Source organism: Pholcus phalangioides, unplaced genomic scaffold (genome assembly GCF_987345545.1).
Source record: "Pholcus phalangioides strain wild (caught in Gottingen) unplaced genomic scaffold, Ppha-v1.0 ptg000039l_1, whole genome shotgun sequence".
In the NCBI taxonomy this organism is placed as follows: Eukaryota; Metazoa; Arthropoda; class Arachnida; order Araneae; family Pholcidae; genus Pholcus; species Pholcus phalangioides.
The window spans coordinates 11,897,814-11,913,883 of NW_028301625.1; the positions used below are offsets into that span (position 1 = coordinate 11,897,814).

General features: G+C 38.8%; 1 protein-coding gene across 1 annotated transcript in view; it reads right to left on the reverse strand.

Moving 5' to 3' along the window:
- The window catches only part of LOC149065577 (uncharacterized), a 57,494-nt gene extending 56,645 nt beyond the window's left edge, over positions 1 to 849 (reverse strand). The window contains exon 1 of the mRNA XM_089253909.1: positions 693 to 849. Within this exon, the coding sequence (XP_089110035.1) occupies positions 693 to 791 (99 nt within the window). The 5' untranslated portion in view covers positions 792 to 849. The remainder of the gene's footprint in view (positions 1 to 692) is intronic.
- Positions 850 to 16,070: the final 15,221 nt, after the last annotated feature.

Below are 16,070 nucleotides of genomic sequence, written 5' to 3' on the forward strand. Positions count from 1 at the left end.
GAACTTTGAAACTAATTTTACTAACACGAAAAATCTAATATATCACATAGTTTCTAAAAATACCAAGTACACAGGAGATTTAAGCTCTTAAGAAAACATGTTTTAGGTGGTATTTTAATTTTTAAAACATTGAGATTACAGCATTTAAGATAATTTTAAGACCTTGTAATATAAGATAATTTTAAAACATATTGTGACTACAGTCTTTAAGATAATTTTATGACCTTCAGAATATTGAGACTACAGTTTTTAAGATAATTTTAAAACCTTTACAACATTGAGACTAGTCTTTGAGGTAATTTTATAACCTTAAGAATATTGAGACTACAGTACTTAAGATAATTTTAAGACCTTTAGAATTCGATGATGATGTACATTAATTACTTCCTGGAAAAAAAATGTTTTTTTAGACATTTTTCACTTGAAAATTGGTGAGTATTCGAAATCATCATATAAAGTTTTAGCATACCTTGAAAAAAAATCTATTTCTTATATATTTTACATGAAAGTCTTATGCCTTCGAGGACGTAATAATCCGACTTAAAATCTCTAGTACGTCTGTCTCATCCGCCTACACAAATAGGATTGTCTACATTCGCATAACACGCGCATATCACGGCGGATGAATGAAGTGAATAACCCATTGTTCCCGATGAAATTTACCACACATTGCATAATCAGTTATTACTTACCAAGAAGCAGGTACAGAGGTAAATCTGCAGCGCTGTGGTCTTCATTTCAAGGCAGTTTGACCAGTTCCCTTTGATTGCCTTCTTTCCAAAGATACTCATTCAAAAACTGCCTCCCACTTATTAACTTCAGAGACACCTAGCGGAATATATAGTCACTTTCCATGACCTGGTTTCGCAGGTAATGAACGTCGGCAACAACTTAAATACAGATGGAAAGGAGTAGAATAAATCTTATAACTATAGAGGAAAGAAGAGAAAAATCGCCAACACACATATGAAAGGTTAGTTTAGACTGTTGCTTATCCCAACACGTCCAGCAGCTGATGGGTCCCGACGTCACGTGCAACAAAAGTAGGCGACATTGATTCGTGACTTCAATGAAAAGTGGAGAGTTTTTAATGTGAAATCTTGAAACTGAAATACTTTTTCCTTCGATTGTTAATAGTTTTGAACGAATAACTTTGATTTCGAGGTTGTTGTTATCCTTAAACAGAAAGGATAGAAATACGGTCGAGCCCGCTTTTAACCGATTTGGATATTACGAAGCAGGGCCGGACTTGGTCATTTAGCATCCCGGTGCAAGAACAGTTTTGCGGCCCTCTTTAATTTTCATATGTATGCCGCTCCCTCTCGCCCACGAGAGATATGATAGAGGGTTAAGCTTGGAAATTAACTCATTTTTGTTAACACATTCACCAAAAATTAATTTATGGTCCCCTCTAAAAGACTTGGGATTCGGGGTCTATCAAAGAACATTTCCAAGGAAGTTCCAGCGTGCAGGGGCCGTTTTAACGCATGAGCATAGTCCCACTAGGTAGTTTAAGTGGATAGAGAGCCTCATGTTAACGAGACACACGCAGATCAAAATTACGTGAAAAGATATTTTGATTTTTTTTCGTGACTGACATCTCAAGTCTGAAAGCGAGACGTGCCCAGGGAATCTCTTTTCCTGAGGGCTCGTGGCGCTGCTAAGGCCATGGGTTCTCCACGTGGGAAAGGCTGACAGGGCTCTGGGATCTTGGGAATTGGTCTTATATTTTTCCAATATTTAAAACCATCAATTTTCTCGAAAATCAATATAAGAAGTCAACTAAAAAAATCTCAGTCTGTGGTCTTGACACCATTGAAGGATGATGTGGACAGTTTGTATGTGTGCCGCCTTAACGCATGGACCCACCCGGGCACAGTCCAGGGGGGGGGGGGGCTCAAGAGAAGAGGGAGCTTAAAAAGGTGAGAACTGTTTGAAATTTTCTAGATTAAGCATGTAAATTTGCCAGATAGGACCTCAGAAAAATCGCTTGGCCCGGGGGGTCCATGATACTTTTAAGACGGGCCTGATGTGGGGCCAGGGATCGACTGCGATAAGCTTATGTGTCTGTTAGTAAATCGACATATTTTTCAGCAGTAGATCGGCAGAACTTTAAGGTCTGGCTTTTTAAAGCAGTTATAGTTAAATTTACCTAATCGATGTAAAAAAGTTCAGTTTTACGACCCTTAACATTTTGCGGCCCTGTGTGATCGTACCCTTCGCACCTGCCAAAGTCCGGCCCTGTTACGAAGCATCGATTATAACGAATTATTTTCCGTCCTAGTGAACCTGCAATACCAAAATAATGTTAAACATATCGCTGATAACGAAGATATCGGACATAACGACGTTTTTGGCAAAAATTGCGTTTATTTTCACAGGATTGATTCCCATAATGTCATGCCCCCCCCCTAAAGGCGGCCCGGGACACTTACCATCATTTTTCGATTTTTTTTTATGCTATAAATTCACTGTAGAAGGGCCCGTGAAAAGTCTGTCTTGGGAGCCCGCCAAAGATACCAGCCTCGGGGTCCTGCGTACTTGCAGCTCGTAAGCATCCTTCTGCTGAATTTATAAAGAATTGGCAGATGCTGGAACGTAAGTTTGAGTATATGTGGGGCTCTAACGTATTTACGTTGATCCTCAGAAGCTGCGGCGCGCACTTTGAGAACTACCTGACTTACAGTACACGGGCTGTAATATTTTATTCACACTTACGTTAATATCGTTGATATTTGGAACGTATGTGAATAATTTCTTATTATACAGTAAAACTTCCCTTTTGCGGTCGCCGGCGGGACAAAAACATTCGTCCCTGAAAGAGAGGTGACCGTTAATCAGGGGTTTGAAATGCACTCTTTGATTATGTAAAGGGAAATTATTATTTGGCCGTAAAAGAGAGATGACTGCATCTGAGGGGTGTCCGTTAAGAGGGGTTTTACTGTATTTTCAAGTCTGCTGTATTAATTTTGCGGACCAGAGTCCGAGAGAAGCTGTTTTGAGCAAATTCCTCTCATCTAAACTTTAGTACTTATCGTGTATCGGTTGTAACGAATATCGGATATAGCAAATGTTTTTCATTTTCCCGTATGACTTCGTTATATCCGGGCTCGACCGTAATTATTAAATTGAATGGAAATTAAACAAAAAAAAAGACAGATTTTTTTTCTATTTCTTACATTTCGTCGTGGACGTATCAAATCGTCCTGGACTGGAGCGTGCCGTAAAAAAAGGTTTCGGAGATCATAACTCTCACCGAGGCACTTAGATTGGGTTGAGGCGTGCAGCGAAGAGCTACGCGTGCTATTGTGGGCACACGAAGAGAGATTGAGTGAGTGACCTCTAGAGATAGAGTAAGTGACCTAGTGAGAGTGAGACCTAGTGCCTAGAATGTGCTACCTAGTGATTGACTGAGTGACCTGGTGAGTGAGTGAGCGAAAGCGAGCTAGCGCTCTACTGACAGGCCGATTTCGCTCTCATTCATTCACTCACTAGTTCACTTGATCAATCCTTCACTCGTTCATTTACTCACGTCGAACTGATGTAGGCGAATTGCTTGGCGATTAATTTTCCATTCAGTGAATTGTTGGTCAGGGATTTTTACCTGGCGGTGAATTTTCCGGACACGGTTTTTTTTGTGATCTGTGCTCTTCTTATATTGGATTGCTATACTTTAGTTATATTTGACGTCCATATTTTTTACTGGCATCTTTTTTTCTGCCACCTCGTTAGGCAATTTGCATGTTTTGGCCTTAGTACTTGTATTTCGTATGTAGTTATAATTTATAATTTACTTGACGATCCTCTCTGGCAATCGTTATGAATTCGACTTCACACTAAATCTGATGGCTCCTCCAATTCGAAAATACAAGTGGTATCAAGAGAAGCGGCTCTGCTAATTGCGTGGATGAACCCGACGTCATAATGACTAGCATATGAATTACCGAGATAAGACGGATGTCACATACTACTGTTTACACCTTACGTCTTGCATTCCTTACGGAAAGCAAATGTTGTCTTCACATTGCCGTGTAGACTAACTGGTGGCTCTGAATAATCAATCTTTGCTCTTTATATCATCCCATTTTCTTCCTTATTTATCGTGGCTGATATTAGAAGCTTTTCCAAGAGACAATGAAGCAGACAAATTTAACATCCACGTAATATTTGTTCACAAAGCTTACAAGATTCACCTTTAAATTCTCGAACAAAGTATACGAAATGACCTATCGAAAGTTTCCAAATTTAGAATCCTCAGGGGAAAGGGGAAATCTACCATACTTCGGGAGCACTTTTTAAATTGGTTTCTCCTAAGATCACACCCAAGGGCGGATCAATCTTCGTCAAGCTCATGACGTGATTTTGCAGATGCGCTGTTCACAATCATACACTACGCTTACTTCTACTCAGACGTCTGTCTGTTCCTTACTTCCGCGTGCCAAGGTGTTTTCGTTACACAATTCACAATAAATTGGCTTTATGAAAAATGAAATTCTCTCTGTCACACTAATACACCCCACCAAAGTTCTTGCTGTTGATGACTCTTTTTCGGAGAAGACCTTTTTCTATAGTAGACGTTGCCATTCTTCAGGTCGTTGAACTAAAAATTAACGTGAATGGAGTTTGGAATAATGCTACCGAATCTACAATTCCTGAGATGAATTAGTTTTTACCAACTTGAGCCAACACCTTTCTGTATCATAGGAGGAATCCTTTTATACGGTTAATCGCTGCTCTATACATTAGTTTCATGTGAAACACACTTCATAAGAATTTTCCGCAAATTACGAAAATAAGAAAAAAATTAAATCATTCTATCATTCATTGAATGATGGTTTACATTTTTGATAACTCAGCAAGTAACGTTGAAACTTGCAGTTATTTTTATGATGTGTTATTGGAACGTCAACAAAAACGGATTCAAAAGCAATTTTTTTGCATTGCAATTGATTTTAAAAATGCGCTACTATCAGGAATCAGTTATTTTTGGCAAATGTTTTTCTGCTTTCATTTATTGCTATCATTTTCATGTGACTTCAGTAAACTAGCTTGATTGGTGACGGTAAGTAATTTTTGAAAGGTAAAAACGTATTTTCAAACTTCAACTGCTGTGAATACTTAGGGGCGGGGATATTTCACTTTTTTTCCCATTTAATCAGATAGTAAAAGCGCGTGCAGTTCGAAGATAAATAAAAGCGCAATCATAAGCATGTGTTGTCAATGTCAAGGTCAAAATAAAGTAACATGGCACAACACCAGGTTCGGGAACAAATTGGGCTAAGAATTCAGGTCTTGTACGACAAACGCATAATAATAAGGAAGCACTCACATACAGATGTAGTTCCATATCTACTCAAAATAGTTATCAACTCTAAATCTACCTCTTACATCGATTACCAAACCTAATTATATATACCTCGGACAAAACAAATTGTATCAGAGAAATATATAAACATATAAACATTTTTTTAGCATTTGTAAAATTTGAAGGCCTGACTTTAATATCGAATTAAGCATCCTCCATGAAAACTTGCACTTTCGCAGCTGAGGGCTGTATTCACAGACATGGTTTAAACTGTAGTCACAATTTTTGGATAAGAGATCAACATACATTGGTTAAAAACCTGAATTTAACCAATCCGCGTGTCGATCTCTTATCAAAAAATTATTGTGACTATAGTTTAAACCATGTCGGTGAATACCGCCCTAAATGGATTAGTCTGATTTTTTAAAAGGGAGAATCTCTATAGTGCGAATTCTCTTAATTATTTAGACAGCATTTTACACTGTCTCGAAAGCATGATGATGATGATCAGATGTCCAATCACGCACAAACAAAAACTTACACTAACGTGCAGTCTCATAAGAGCCGCTGGCTGAGAGAAAGCCAAAAAAAAACACATTACTTAGATACAGGATATTTTAAACAATGCCAACGAGAAACTCTCGACACTATCTTGTTGCAGTGGGTTGGATATTTACCGTTCGTTTTTTACTTTTAAACTGCCCTTGAAGTTGAAACATCGTTATTGACTACAATAGTACTATGAACAGTGACGTTTGAATGTAGAAGGTTATCTGATAATGTTCTCTGTTGATTTAATCTCGTGGGTCATCAGCATTAAAACACAAACAAAATAACCAAAAAAAAAGCGATGAGGATACAACCTTGATTTCTACACATATATTCACTCGTTAAATAAAACTAATTTAATAATTCTTATTTCATGATAAAATTCATACCCACAAATTTGACATTAAGATAAAAATATTTCCCAGTTCAATAGCTGTATTCAGATTTGGGTTCATAAGTCATGATGATATAAATTGGCATCGACCTACATGATCTACATTCAAGTTAGCGAACAAGAAAATTTTCCTGCTGAAATCACTATTTCTATACATACTTGGAATCACAAATATCTAATTTGAAAAAGCAGTTTTCATCAAATAAGTTTATTTTGTGACCTTAACTGTCATTACTTAAAGCATTTTCAAATAATTCAAGCAAAGATAATTATTTTAGTGTAAAACTGGATCAGCTTTACCCGCGAAATCATTTCCAAAACCGCACTTTCAATCCATTTATTAGCTTTGGTGAGTCACAAAGTACTCGTATGCCTACGTAAATGAGTGACTCCGATTTTAAGGGTTAAGTTTATGTTTTCACTTGCAGAGACAACGCAGGAAAATACTGAGTTCAACAATTTGAGCTTGGTATAAGGTCGGTCGTCCACTGGACGCGACTTGAAGCGATAAAGAAGTTATTGAAATTTTAAAATTAAATTTTTATGCGAACACTCTGTCATCAAAAATCTAATTAGAAAGTTATTTCCCTGTCTCTCCTGAGGTCAACAAAATTTTTTACGCTTCTAACTGCAATATTCGTAGAGATATTTGGATTCAAAAATCGAAGGAAAGTTGGGAGAGAACAGCATAAATAAGGGAAAGAAGCGTTGTGCGTTAGTTCACGCTGTTCTTTCGTAAACTTCCTCCGATTTTGGAATTAAAATACTGTATCTCGGTGAATATCACACTAAGGGCGGTATTCACCGACATGGTTTAAACTATAGCCACAATTTTTTGATGAGAGATCAACACGGATTGATTAAATTCAGGTTTTTAACCAATCTATGTTGATCTTTTATCCAAAAATTGTGACTACAGTTTAAACCATGTCTGTGAATACGGCCCTTAGAAACGTGGAATTTTTTTTGTTGGCCTCAAGAGAGAGAGAGTCCGCATAAAAATTTAAGTTCAAAATTTCAATAATTATGCAACCTCTTGCGTCATGAACGACGTATCTGAGTTTTACACGTTATTCAGATGCATTTTCTAATTGGAAGTGTGCTTCTAAGGTGAACGGTACGCCAGTAAAATGTGGCAAGGGGCACATTATGGAATCACCCTGTATACTAGCTAAATTAAAATACAATAATTAATGTGGTTCTTTTCAACTTTCGTCAAAGGGTTATTATTCAAGAGAATTATTAGGATCGCATTCAAAAATAAATATCATGCAATTCACAGTTCTCCAAACTTTTTTGTTCCATCGCCTCCTTCTTCAGAAATTTTTCTCTCTCATCGCCCCCAACTCAAACAAGCCCACAGAATCCAATGGTATAACAGTAGCTTCCATCGCCCCCTGGAGCATTCCATCGCCAACCAGGGGGCGATATTGCCCTCTTTGGGGAAAAACACTGATACACACAATTCAATCTCCTTTTTCCATGGTATCATTATTATTTCTTTTACGTTATCATTCGAATCTCTGAGTTGTGCCAAGATAAAGACGGTGATGATATCTTGGCGTCGATTGACGAAAACCACTATTTTCTGACTACCGCAGACCATATGATCTCCAAAAAACAGATAGCTTGTTTTCAAGAGAAAGATTTGGGTGCAAAAATGGTAATTAACATTAATTGGACACTTTTTGTGTCGGATTTCATGTGTTATGTCGAGCTTTTATTGAAGTGAAACTTCTTTAGCCAATGCGTAGTGTATTTGTTTCATAGAAAATCAGCGTCACGAAAATTGAAATGTTTCTATGACTACATCTACAACACGAGTCTAATAATGAATCATTGGGAGGGTTAATGGTAAAATCTTCATCCATAAATCGCAAGAGTGTCGATGGGAGTGGATTCGACCTACGGCACGGAATAACCACAATATTTCTAATTGTCCCGGAAATCTTTCATTTTGTCATTCTCAGACTATGCACGGGCATATGTACAGTAATAGTTACACACATGATTATAAGTTGTATATTCATTTAAAATTCGTCACTATCGTATCAATTAACCGCGTTCGAAATTGAGTTTTCAAGTTTCACTTCAATTTCGCACGAGATTCTCTCATGCTACTTTTTTTTTATGATATAGCGCTATCCATGAGTGAAATTTTCAATTATTTCTTTAATTCGTGAAAAAAAGAACAACTTCCCTACTATATGAAAATCATTTTTGGATGGCAATTGTTACCAATTTGTTAAACAGCTCAAGTTCTTGAAGAACTGCAGTGATGGGTTGATAGACACTTGAAAAAATTCTTCTCCGTAACCAACGGTTGAACATTGTTTCTCTTCGTATATTGCCGTTTCTTCCGAGGTTTTTTCCCTTTGCTTTCCAACAGCTGTCATCTAACAGCCACGATTATGTGTATAGAATTTACTAAAAAAAATATGCAATGGATATTTCAAACATGGTAGAAAAGAGCTGTTCTGAGACAGTCGTGGATCCAAGACTATGTGACGGGAGGGGCGAATTGTGGAAGTTCATTTGATCGTCCCGTATTGTACGGGACACGTTTTACAGACAAAATCTCCCATTTTATTTGGATGTTGGAAGGGGCTGTCACACCCATGCCCCCTCCTCCTCTGTATCCGAACCTGAGAGAAGGAACGGCCGCAATTAGGATTTCTTTCCCCCACCCCCATATCTTTAAAATTCTATAATTTTATAACTGTGTTATTTGTTCCCAACTAAAACTGCCCTAAGTTTTGCCGGCCGGGGTACAGTTGCCCTCCCCTCCTCTAGTTTTAGTCCTGGGAAGACAGACATGCTCAACTACGAATAGAGCGGACGCAGGAATCTTCAGCGGCGGATGAAGCCGAGGCAGACATCTTCAGATTCGAATGAAGCGAAAGTAGATATCTTCAGCTGTGACTGAAGCTGAATAGACATCTTCAGCTGCGAATAGATAGCGTTCCGCAGTGTGCGTACCCGGTCTATTTGTGTAGGTGCATCAGATCCATGGCCGTCTTTAAGGCATTATGGGCCCCCGGGCCAAGTGATTTTTCCGAGATCCCACCTGGCAAATTCTCGAAAATTTTAACTGGTTCTCATTTTTGTGAGGCCCGCATTCTCTTGAGGCCCCTGCGCCGTGCCCGGGTGTGCCCATGCGTTAAGGCGGCCTTGATCAGATCATCCTACATTTTACGGGACAGGCAAAATTCTCTCATATTATTCGGCTCTTTGGAGGGGCGATCGCCCCATCGCCTGTGCATTTTTGATACTCAAAACATTAATTGAAAACATGTCATCTCAAATCTTTTTTATTTTATTATTTTTTTCAAATATTCAATTTCTTTTTGTGAAAAAATAATTCACTTCGTTCAAATGTTTTCAACCAAGATGATGCGAGGTATATTTATCTTCACGTGCAATTTTTTCCAGATTTTATTGCTAAATTTTATATAATAAATCACACTTTTCCCAGAGGCGCTTTCATTTACTTATAGCTCAGTGGGCGCTTACCCCTGGAAGCCATCTCAAAAACCCCAGAAAGTTCAGCTTAAAAGGCTGCCCTCTGGTGAACACATATCTGCTAAACTTTTCTGCAAAAATTCAAAATTTTTCGGGTAGTTTTCTTTGAATCTTACAAATACAAATACAACGCCACAACAGGCAAATTGCCCAACGAGGTGGCTGACTTAAGAACATCATGGATCCCCGAGCCATTTTTTGGAGGCCCTACCTACTACTGCTATACCCCCCCCCCGCGGAACCCCCAACGAATCGGTACATGCGGGAATGTGCGTGTACGTGTAGTGAAACCTGACGTGAAGTTTTTTTGTTTCTCTGTAATGCTTGTTATGTGTAGTGCTGCCATCTGCCACCAGTTTTTCTAACTATGAGTGAAGTGTTATGATTGAATGATTTATTGTTGTAGGACTGTCGCTCTCTGTGGCGAGACTTTTTAACGGGGAGATCGGCTCGCATTTGCGCCTTGAAGTTGGGAACCACAGAAAACCAACTTCAGCCGACCACCACTGTGGGGTTCGAACCCGGATCCTCGCATCGCGAGTCCGTCACTATAACCACTCGACCACTTACGGATGAGCTCAAAAACTGCAATCTGAGAAAATAGCGTTCAAAGTGTTTTTTCTTGTATACGTTTACACTATAATTCATTATTTCTTTCTTTAATTACGAAAGAACAAATTAACCGGTTGATACGAAATTTTTAGTATTTTATTTGCGTTTGAATGAAATATTTTTTGAAGTCATTTTTGAAAATTCGACTTTTTCAAGTCGAAAGAGTAGTGACTCCTTATTAATATACATATAATCCTGAAATTTTTCTCCTTTGGATATTTCAATGCTTGCCAATTAAAGGTTTAAGAATAGATAGCGTAGGATAGCGTTTCTCAATCTATGATCCGCAAGGATGGGATAGGTGGTCCTCAGGAAGACTTGAAAATTTAATGATAATTAAAATTAGAGAATTAAGATTAGACCCATATTCCAGAAGTTAGTGGTCTATCGAACTTTTTCAGACATTTTACTGGTTCTCGTACTCGGGGAGGTTGAGAAACGCTGCAGTAGGAAATAAGCTTGACTGCTAACGACTTTTTAGCGGTACCGCTAGTCGCTCACTTGTAAGCAAGGAGACGTGGTGGTGGGGGGAGTTTGGAATCTGCTATAAAATATACAGTGAAATCTATCGATATAAAGATACTCTGTGGACCAAGATAAACTATCGTTGTAGAGGGATTATCGTTCTCTCAAGAGGCAGCAATTTTACATTGAAGTTTAGGCATTTCCAAACAAGACTTGAAAAAATATCGTTGTAGGATTTATCGTTATATCGAGAATCGTTGTAGTGAAGTTTAATTTCACATCACGGTCTGACTGGTCCTCGAGTGTACAAAATGCCCATGGTGCGACAAAAAATAAATCAAACAATCATACACTTATTTGCAATTTGTATTTTCTATTCATACGTTTGAGCATGAAGTGTTGAGATGCACCTCATCATTTCATGTCACGCACTTGTACATAACCCATCTCTTTTTTTTCTGTCTCATATCATGTTGAGGGGAGTGCTTTATTGGTGAGAGTGGGGTCTCGTTCGGTCGAGTCACCGGCTGGACTTTTCCGACATCCGCAGGGCCGGACTTGATCTTTTAGTGGTCCGGTGCGAGAACAGTTTCGCAACCCTTTTCAATAGTATGAGAGAGATGTGATAGGGGTTAGGCCCAGAGAGAAATTCATTTTTGCTCAAAACATCCACCAATATTCGATTTCGTGCTCTTGCCAAAAGTTTTGGATAATAAAATAATGTCTGGTACAGGAAATACAATTTTGAATTCGGGTGACTATCACTTCTAGTTGTCTGACGGGATCAGAGAATCCCTTTTCTCGAGGGCTCTGATGTTGCTATTAAGGCCATGCCCCCCCCCGGCATGGTAAAGGTTGACAGAGCTCTGAGGAGCCTTAGTTATCGATCCTATATTTTTCTAATGTTCAAAACTATATATATATAAACTTTCTTTAAAATCAATATTATGAGCTAGGTAAAAATCTAAAAATCTTGTTCAAGGATGTGAGAGCCATGGATACACTATAATATGCGAGTATGTTATTCATTTAAACTTTTTCCGGGGGGGGGGGGGGGAAGGAACAGGTATTCAATGTATGCATATATATTTGTATGTATATATACCATTTCTAGTGTATTTTTTAACGCCCAGAACCAAAACCTGACACCCCCCCCCCAAATAATGGGCCTGGTGGAATTTGACTTTTTAATGTAGTTTTCAAGTACTGAGACTTTTTAAAACAGTTATGATAAAATATTATACATAATAATGTAGAAAAATCCAGTTTACGAGGCCCTAATGTTTCGCACCTACTTAAGTCCGGCCCTGAACATCCGTCGGGACACTGAGCTGAAATCATTTCGATGACAGAGTCTGGTTGTATCGGTTTACTTTGTTTAACCCTCCCCATTATAACGCATAAACAACCCGTTATAGGAGAGAAAAATATTGAATTTTCAGTACCCGTATCTATGATTTACTCACTTGATCGTAAAAAGTGTTTGCATAGGCGGAGATAGCCTTGGGAGCCTGGGGGGGGACACGGTCATTATTGCTGAGGGGGCACGATCATGTCAATTCATATATAGGCCTACACATATACATTAGATTAGAAGACTCCACCTTTCACATTCGGGGGGGGGGGGGGGGTGCCCCGTATCTCCACTCGTGAGTGTTTGTCAAATAGAAAATGTTAGCATGCATCAAGTGGGGCAAAGCACTCTAAAGTGAGTCGTTCATTATGGTACCGACATTGCAAGAAGAAACTCTGCAGAAAGAGAGAAGTTAATAATTATTTAGAAGAGGGAGAAGAGCCTTGTAAAACTGGCTAAAAATAGGTTTTTTCTCTAACAGGAAGCACCACCAACGAAAGAAGCAAAGTTCCCATTATAACTAGGGTTACCAAGTTCGAAAACTGAGAGGACGAAAGCGCGCATCCTTAGTAACGTCACTTTCCCCGATTTCTACAATAGATGGCGCCACTATTCCTACCAATATATTACCAGTCACGACAATAATTTTTCCTAACTAAAACAGAACCGCTAACTAGAACCCCTTTATACACCGATATGAAGGCGTCTTACCGCTAACAAGAGCAAAAACAGAAAAAAATTGTAGGAATTTCGACGGTTATTGGTGAATGCGTGTGGGAAAAAAACCTCTCAAAAACACTCATATCAATGAAGATATATACTGTATGTTTCAAAGTGGAGAAAAAAAAATTTGCCCCTGAAAAAAAAATAATAATAATAATGCCGCAAACCTAAAAAGGAGGACAAAAGGCGGAATTTCTGAAACGTAGGACGACTCTTGAAATGACATCAAAAAGGAGGATGGTTGGTAACCCTAATTATAACACACAATCATATTTTTTTTTGGTTTGGAAATGAATAATAAAAAAATAATGACAAATTGTTAATAGTAATTTGTTTTGGGGGAAAAAGGAAAACAAGTTCAGGATGCAGAGCAAAATCTGCGAGATTTTCAAGGTTTTTTTTAAAGTTCTAAAAAAAAAGATAAATACACGATTTTTTGAAGTCCTTGAATGTTTAATATGTAGATACAACCATACAGAGAAAACTGTATACAAGATATTTTCTATATATATGGTACAAGTTGTTTTAAAGTTTCTTAGAACAAATGAAACAGCAAGGCGCAGCCCCTTTTTGCCCATGTCATTCATAGGAAGGTTTTTAACAGCTGGCTGATGCGAAGATACATTTTGGAAAGAGAGAAAATTCAACTGCCCTTGCTGGGAATCGAACCCACATCCTTTCACTTCGCAATCTTTCCTTGCAAAGAACATCGCAATCTTTCCTTGGAGCTCGTGTGCATTGAACGGGACCGAACATGGACGTTCGGACCTAACTCAAGCCAAAGCTCACCCGGAAAGTGAAAGGCGGTAGGGTCGATTCCCCGCAAGGACAGTTGAATTTTCTGTATTTTCAAAATGTATTTTCGCATCAGCCAGCTGTTAAAAACCTTCGTATGGATAGCGGAGAGTCACATCATCCTCGGATAAGTGACCATCTGGTGGCAGTGTCGGCAATTGCGAGCTTTGGCCTGCGTTAGGTCCGACCGTCCATGTACGGTCCCGTTCAGTGCACACGAGCTCCAAGGAAAGATTGAGATATTCATTGCCTTTGTAGTCTAGTGCGTTCACCCGGAAAGTGAAAGAACGTGGGTTCGATTTCCCGCAAGGGCAGTTGAATTTTTTCTTTCTCCTAAATATATCTTTGTATCAGCCAGCTGTTAAAAACCTTCATCGTTTAGATTCCTTGTTCATCTTCTGAAAAATGCCCCCTTCGGCCAACACCATACTATTTCTAGTATGGTGTTGGCTACGGTAAAGCCTATCTTTAGCGTGTTGCTGTTTCGGATCAGGAATGTTTTTTGACTGCTCATTCTTTTTTTGTATACCAGTGGCTCCTATGGGCGTCGCGTCGCGGTGAGCTTGTGATATTTATATGCGCCAGTTTGTTGCTTTGAAGTGGTTCTTTGTTAGGCTGCTCTGGGAAGCTGTCGATGAACGTTCACTACGGCAAGGAAGCCACGGGTGAGAAATGTTTGAGAGCCACTGCTGTATACCTGTGTCTGTTCTCCTTCAGTTTGTTATTGGAACTTTACTTTCAACAAAAAACTGCTCTTGTCACTGTAAGATAGAGGGAGAGGAGTCCGCTCCATATTTTCAAGTTGCTGTAGCTATAGCGATAATACTGTAGCCACACTTGTGCTCAGATATAGAGATGAGTCAGCATAGGGTTTATTATGTCTATGTAAGGATCATCATTTGCTCATTTTTGTCGCACCACGGTCATTTTCTGCATGCCAGGGATTATTAGACCGGGACCTACAATTTATTGCCGGTTCTGAACGGCAGGCTTGTTTTTTATACTCATCGAGAGGTTGGTGCGCTAATCCCTCGATGGGGGACTCCAGGGGCGTAGCCAGAAATTTCGTTCGGGGGGGGGGGACCAAAGTGACAGAACAATGGATTTGACCATCTTTTTCCCTTTTATCGGTCATTTTCTCACATTTCGGGGGGGGGGACCAGACCCCCAAATCCCCCCCCCCCCGCTACGCCCTTGGGGGACTCCCTGAGGTAGCAATTTTTTTTTTCCGGTCATGTCGCCGTTTCTGTGGTACCCCTGTGTCAGGAAAGTTTTCTGACAAGGACGAACCGGTTATCGAACTCGCGACACCTCACATCCTTTGGTACTTTAGGCGAGTATCTTATCGACCTGGGCTACCGCGCCCCGTCTATATAAGGAACAACAAATTAAAATGAAAGTGTTACATAGCTAGAGCTAAACTTTAGATAAATGATCACTATCCATTCATAAAGGGCTATAATGCAGAAAAAACAACTGAAAATGAAAAATTAAGTATGAATGAAATTTTAAAATTGGTTGTATGCAAAATTGCATTAAAAACTATAACATTGATGAACATGTTTTTAATGAAAAAGAGATGTAAATGTTTTACATTAAAAAATTCTTGGATATCATATAAAAATATTTTTGCTTTTGGAACTTCTACAAATATGAAAAAAATGGGGAAAAAGAAAAAAATAGATGAATTTTTATTTTATTTATGCAATAGTGTTTGGTCACGGTCTATACATGTGGGTGCGGTAATGAGATTTGACATAGGCTATTTATGCTACATACAAAATCAGAGATTGAAGTACAGTCTACAGAATTTGATGGAAGGTTGTTCCAATCAATAATTGTACGGGGAAGGGGAACTAATGAAGCAATCTATGGATGCAAAAAAGGTTTCAATTTTTGGGAGTGATTGAATCTATTGGAAAAATGTGAAGATTTGATTAGAATGTGGTTAGTGTCAATGTTAAAATAGCCATGGATAATTTTGAAAAGTAATGATAGGTGAGTGATATATCTACGGGAGGTAAGTGGGGGGGGGGGAAAGATATTAAGTTGGAGTTTGAGCTGTGTGATGGAAGCAGAAAACGACCAGCAGTTTAAAATAAAGCGGGTAGATTTATTTTGGATAGATTCCAACTTATCTCTATCCCAGAGATCCCAAATTTTACACACATAGGAGAGGACAGGAAGGATATTATAAGTTTGGAAGCATAGATGTTGGAGGTGGCGGGTGGAATATTTGGGGTTACGATGGAGGAAAAAAGTTTTTGAAGGCATTTTTGAAATATACAATCCGTGTGGAGGTTCCAACAAAAGTCGACAGAAATTATCAGGCCCAGGTATTTGTAATGGGA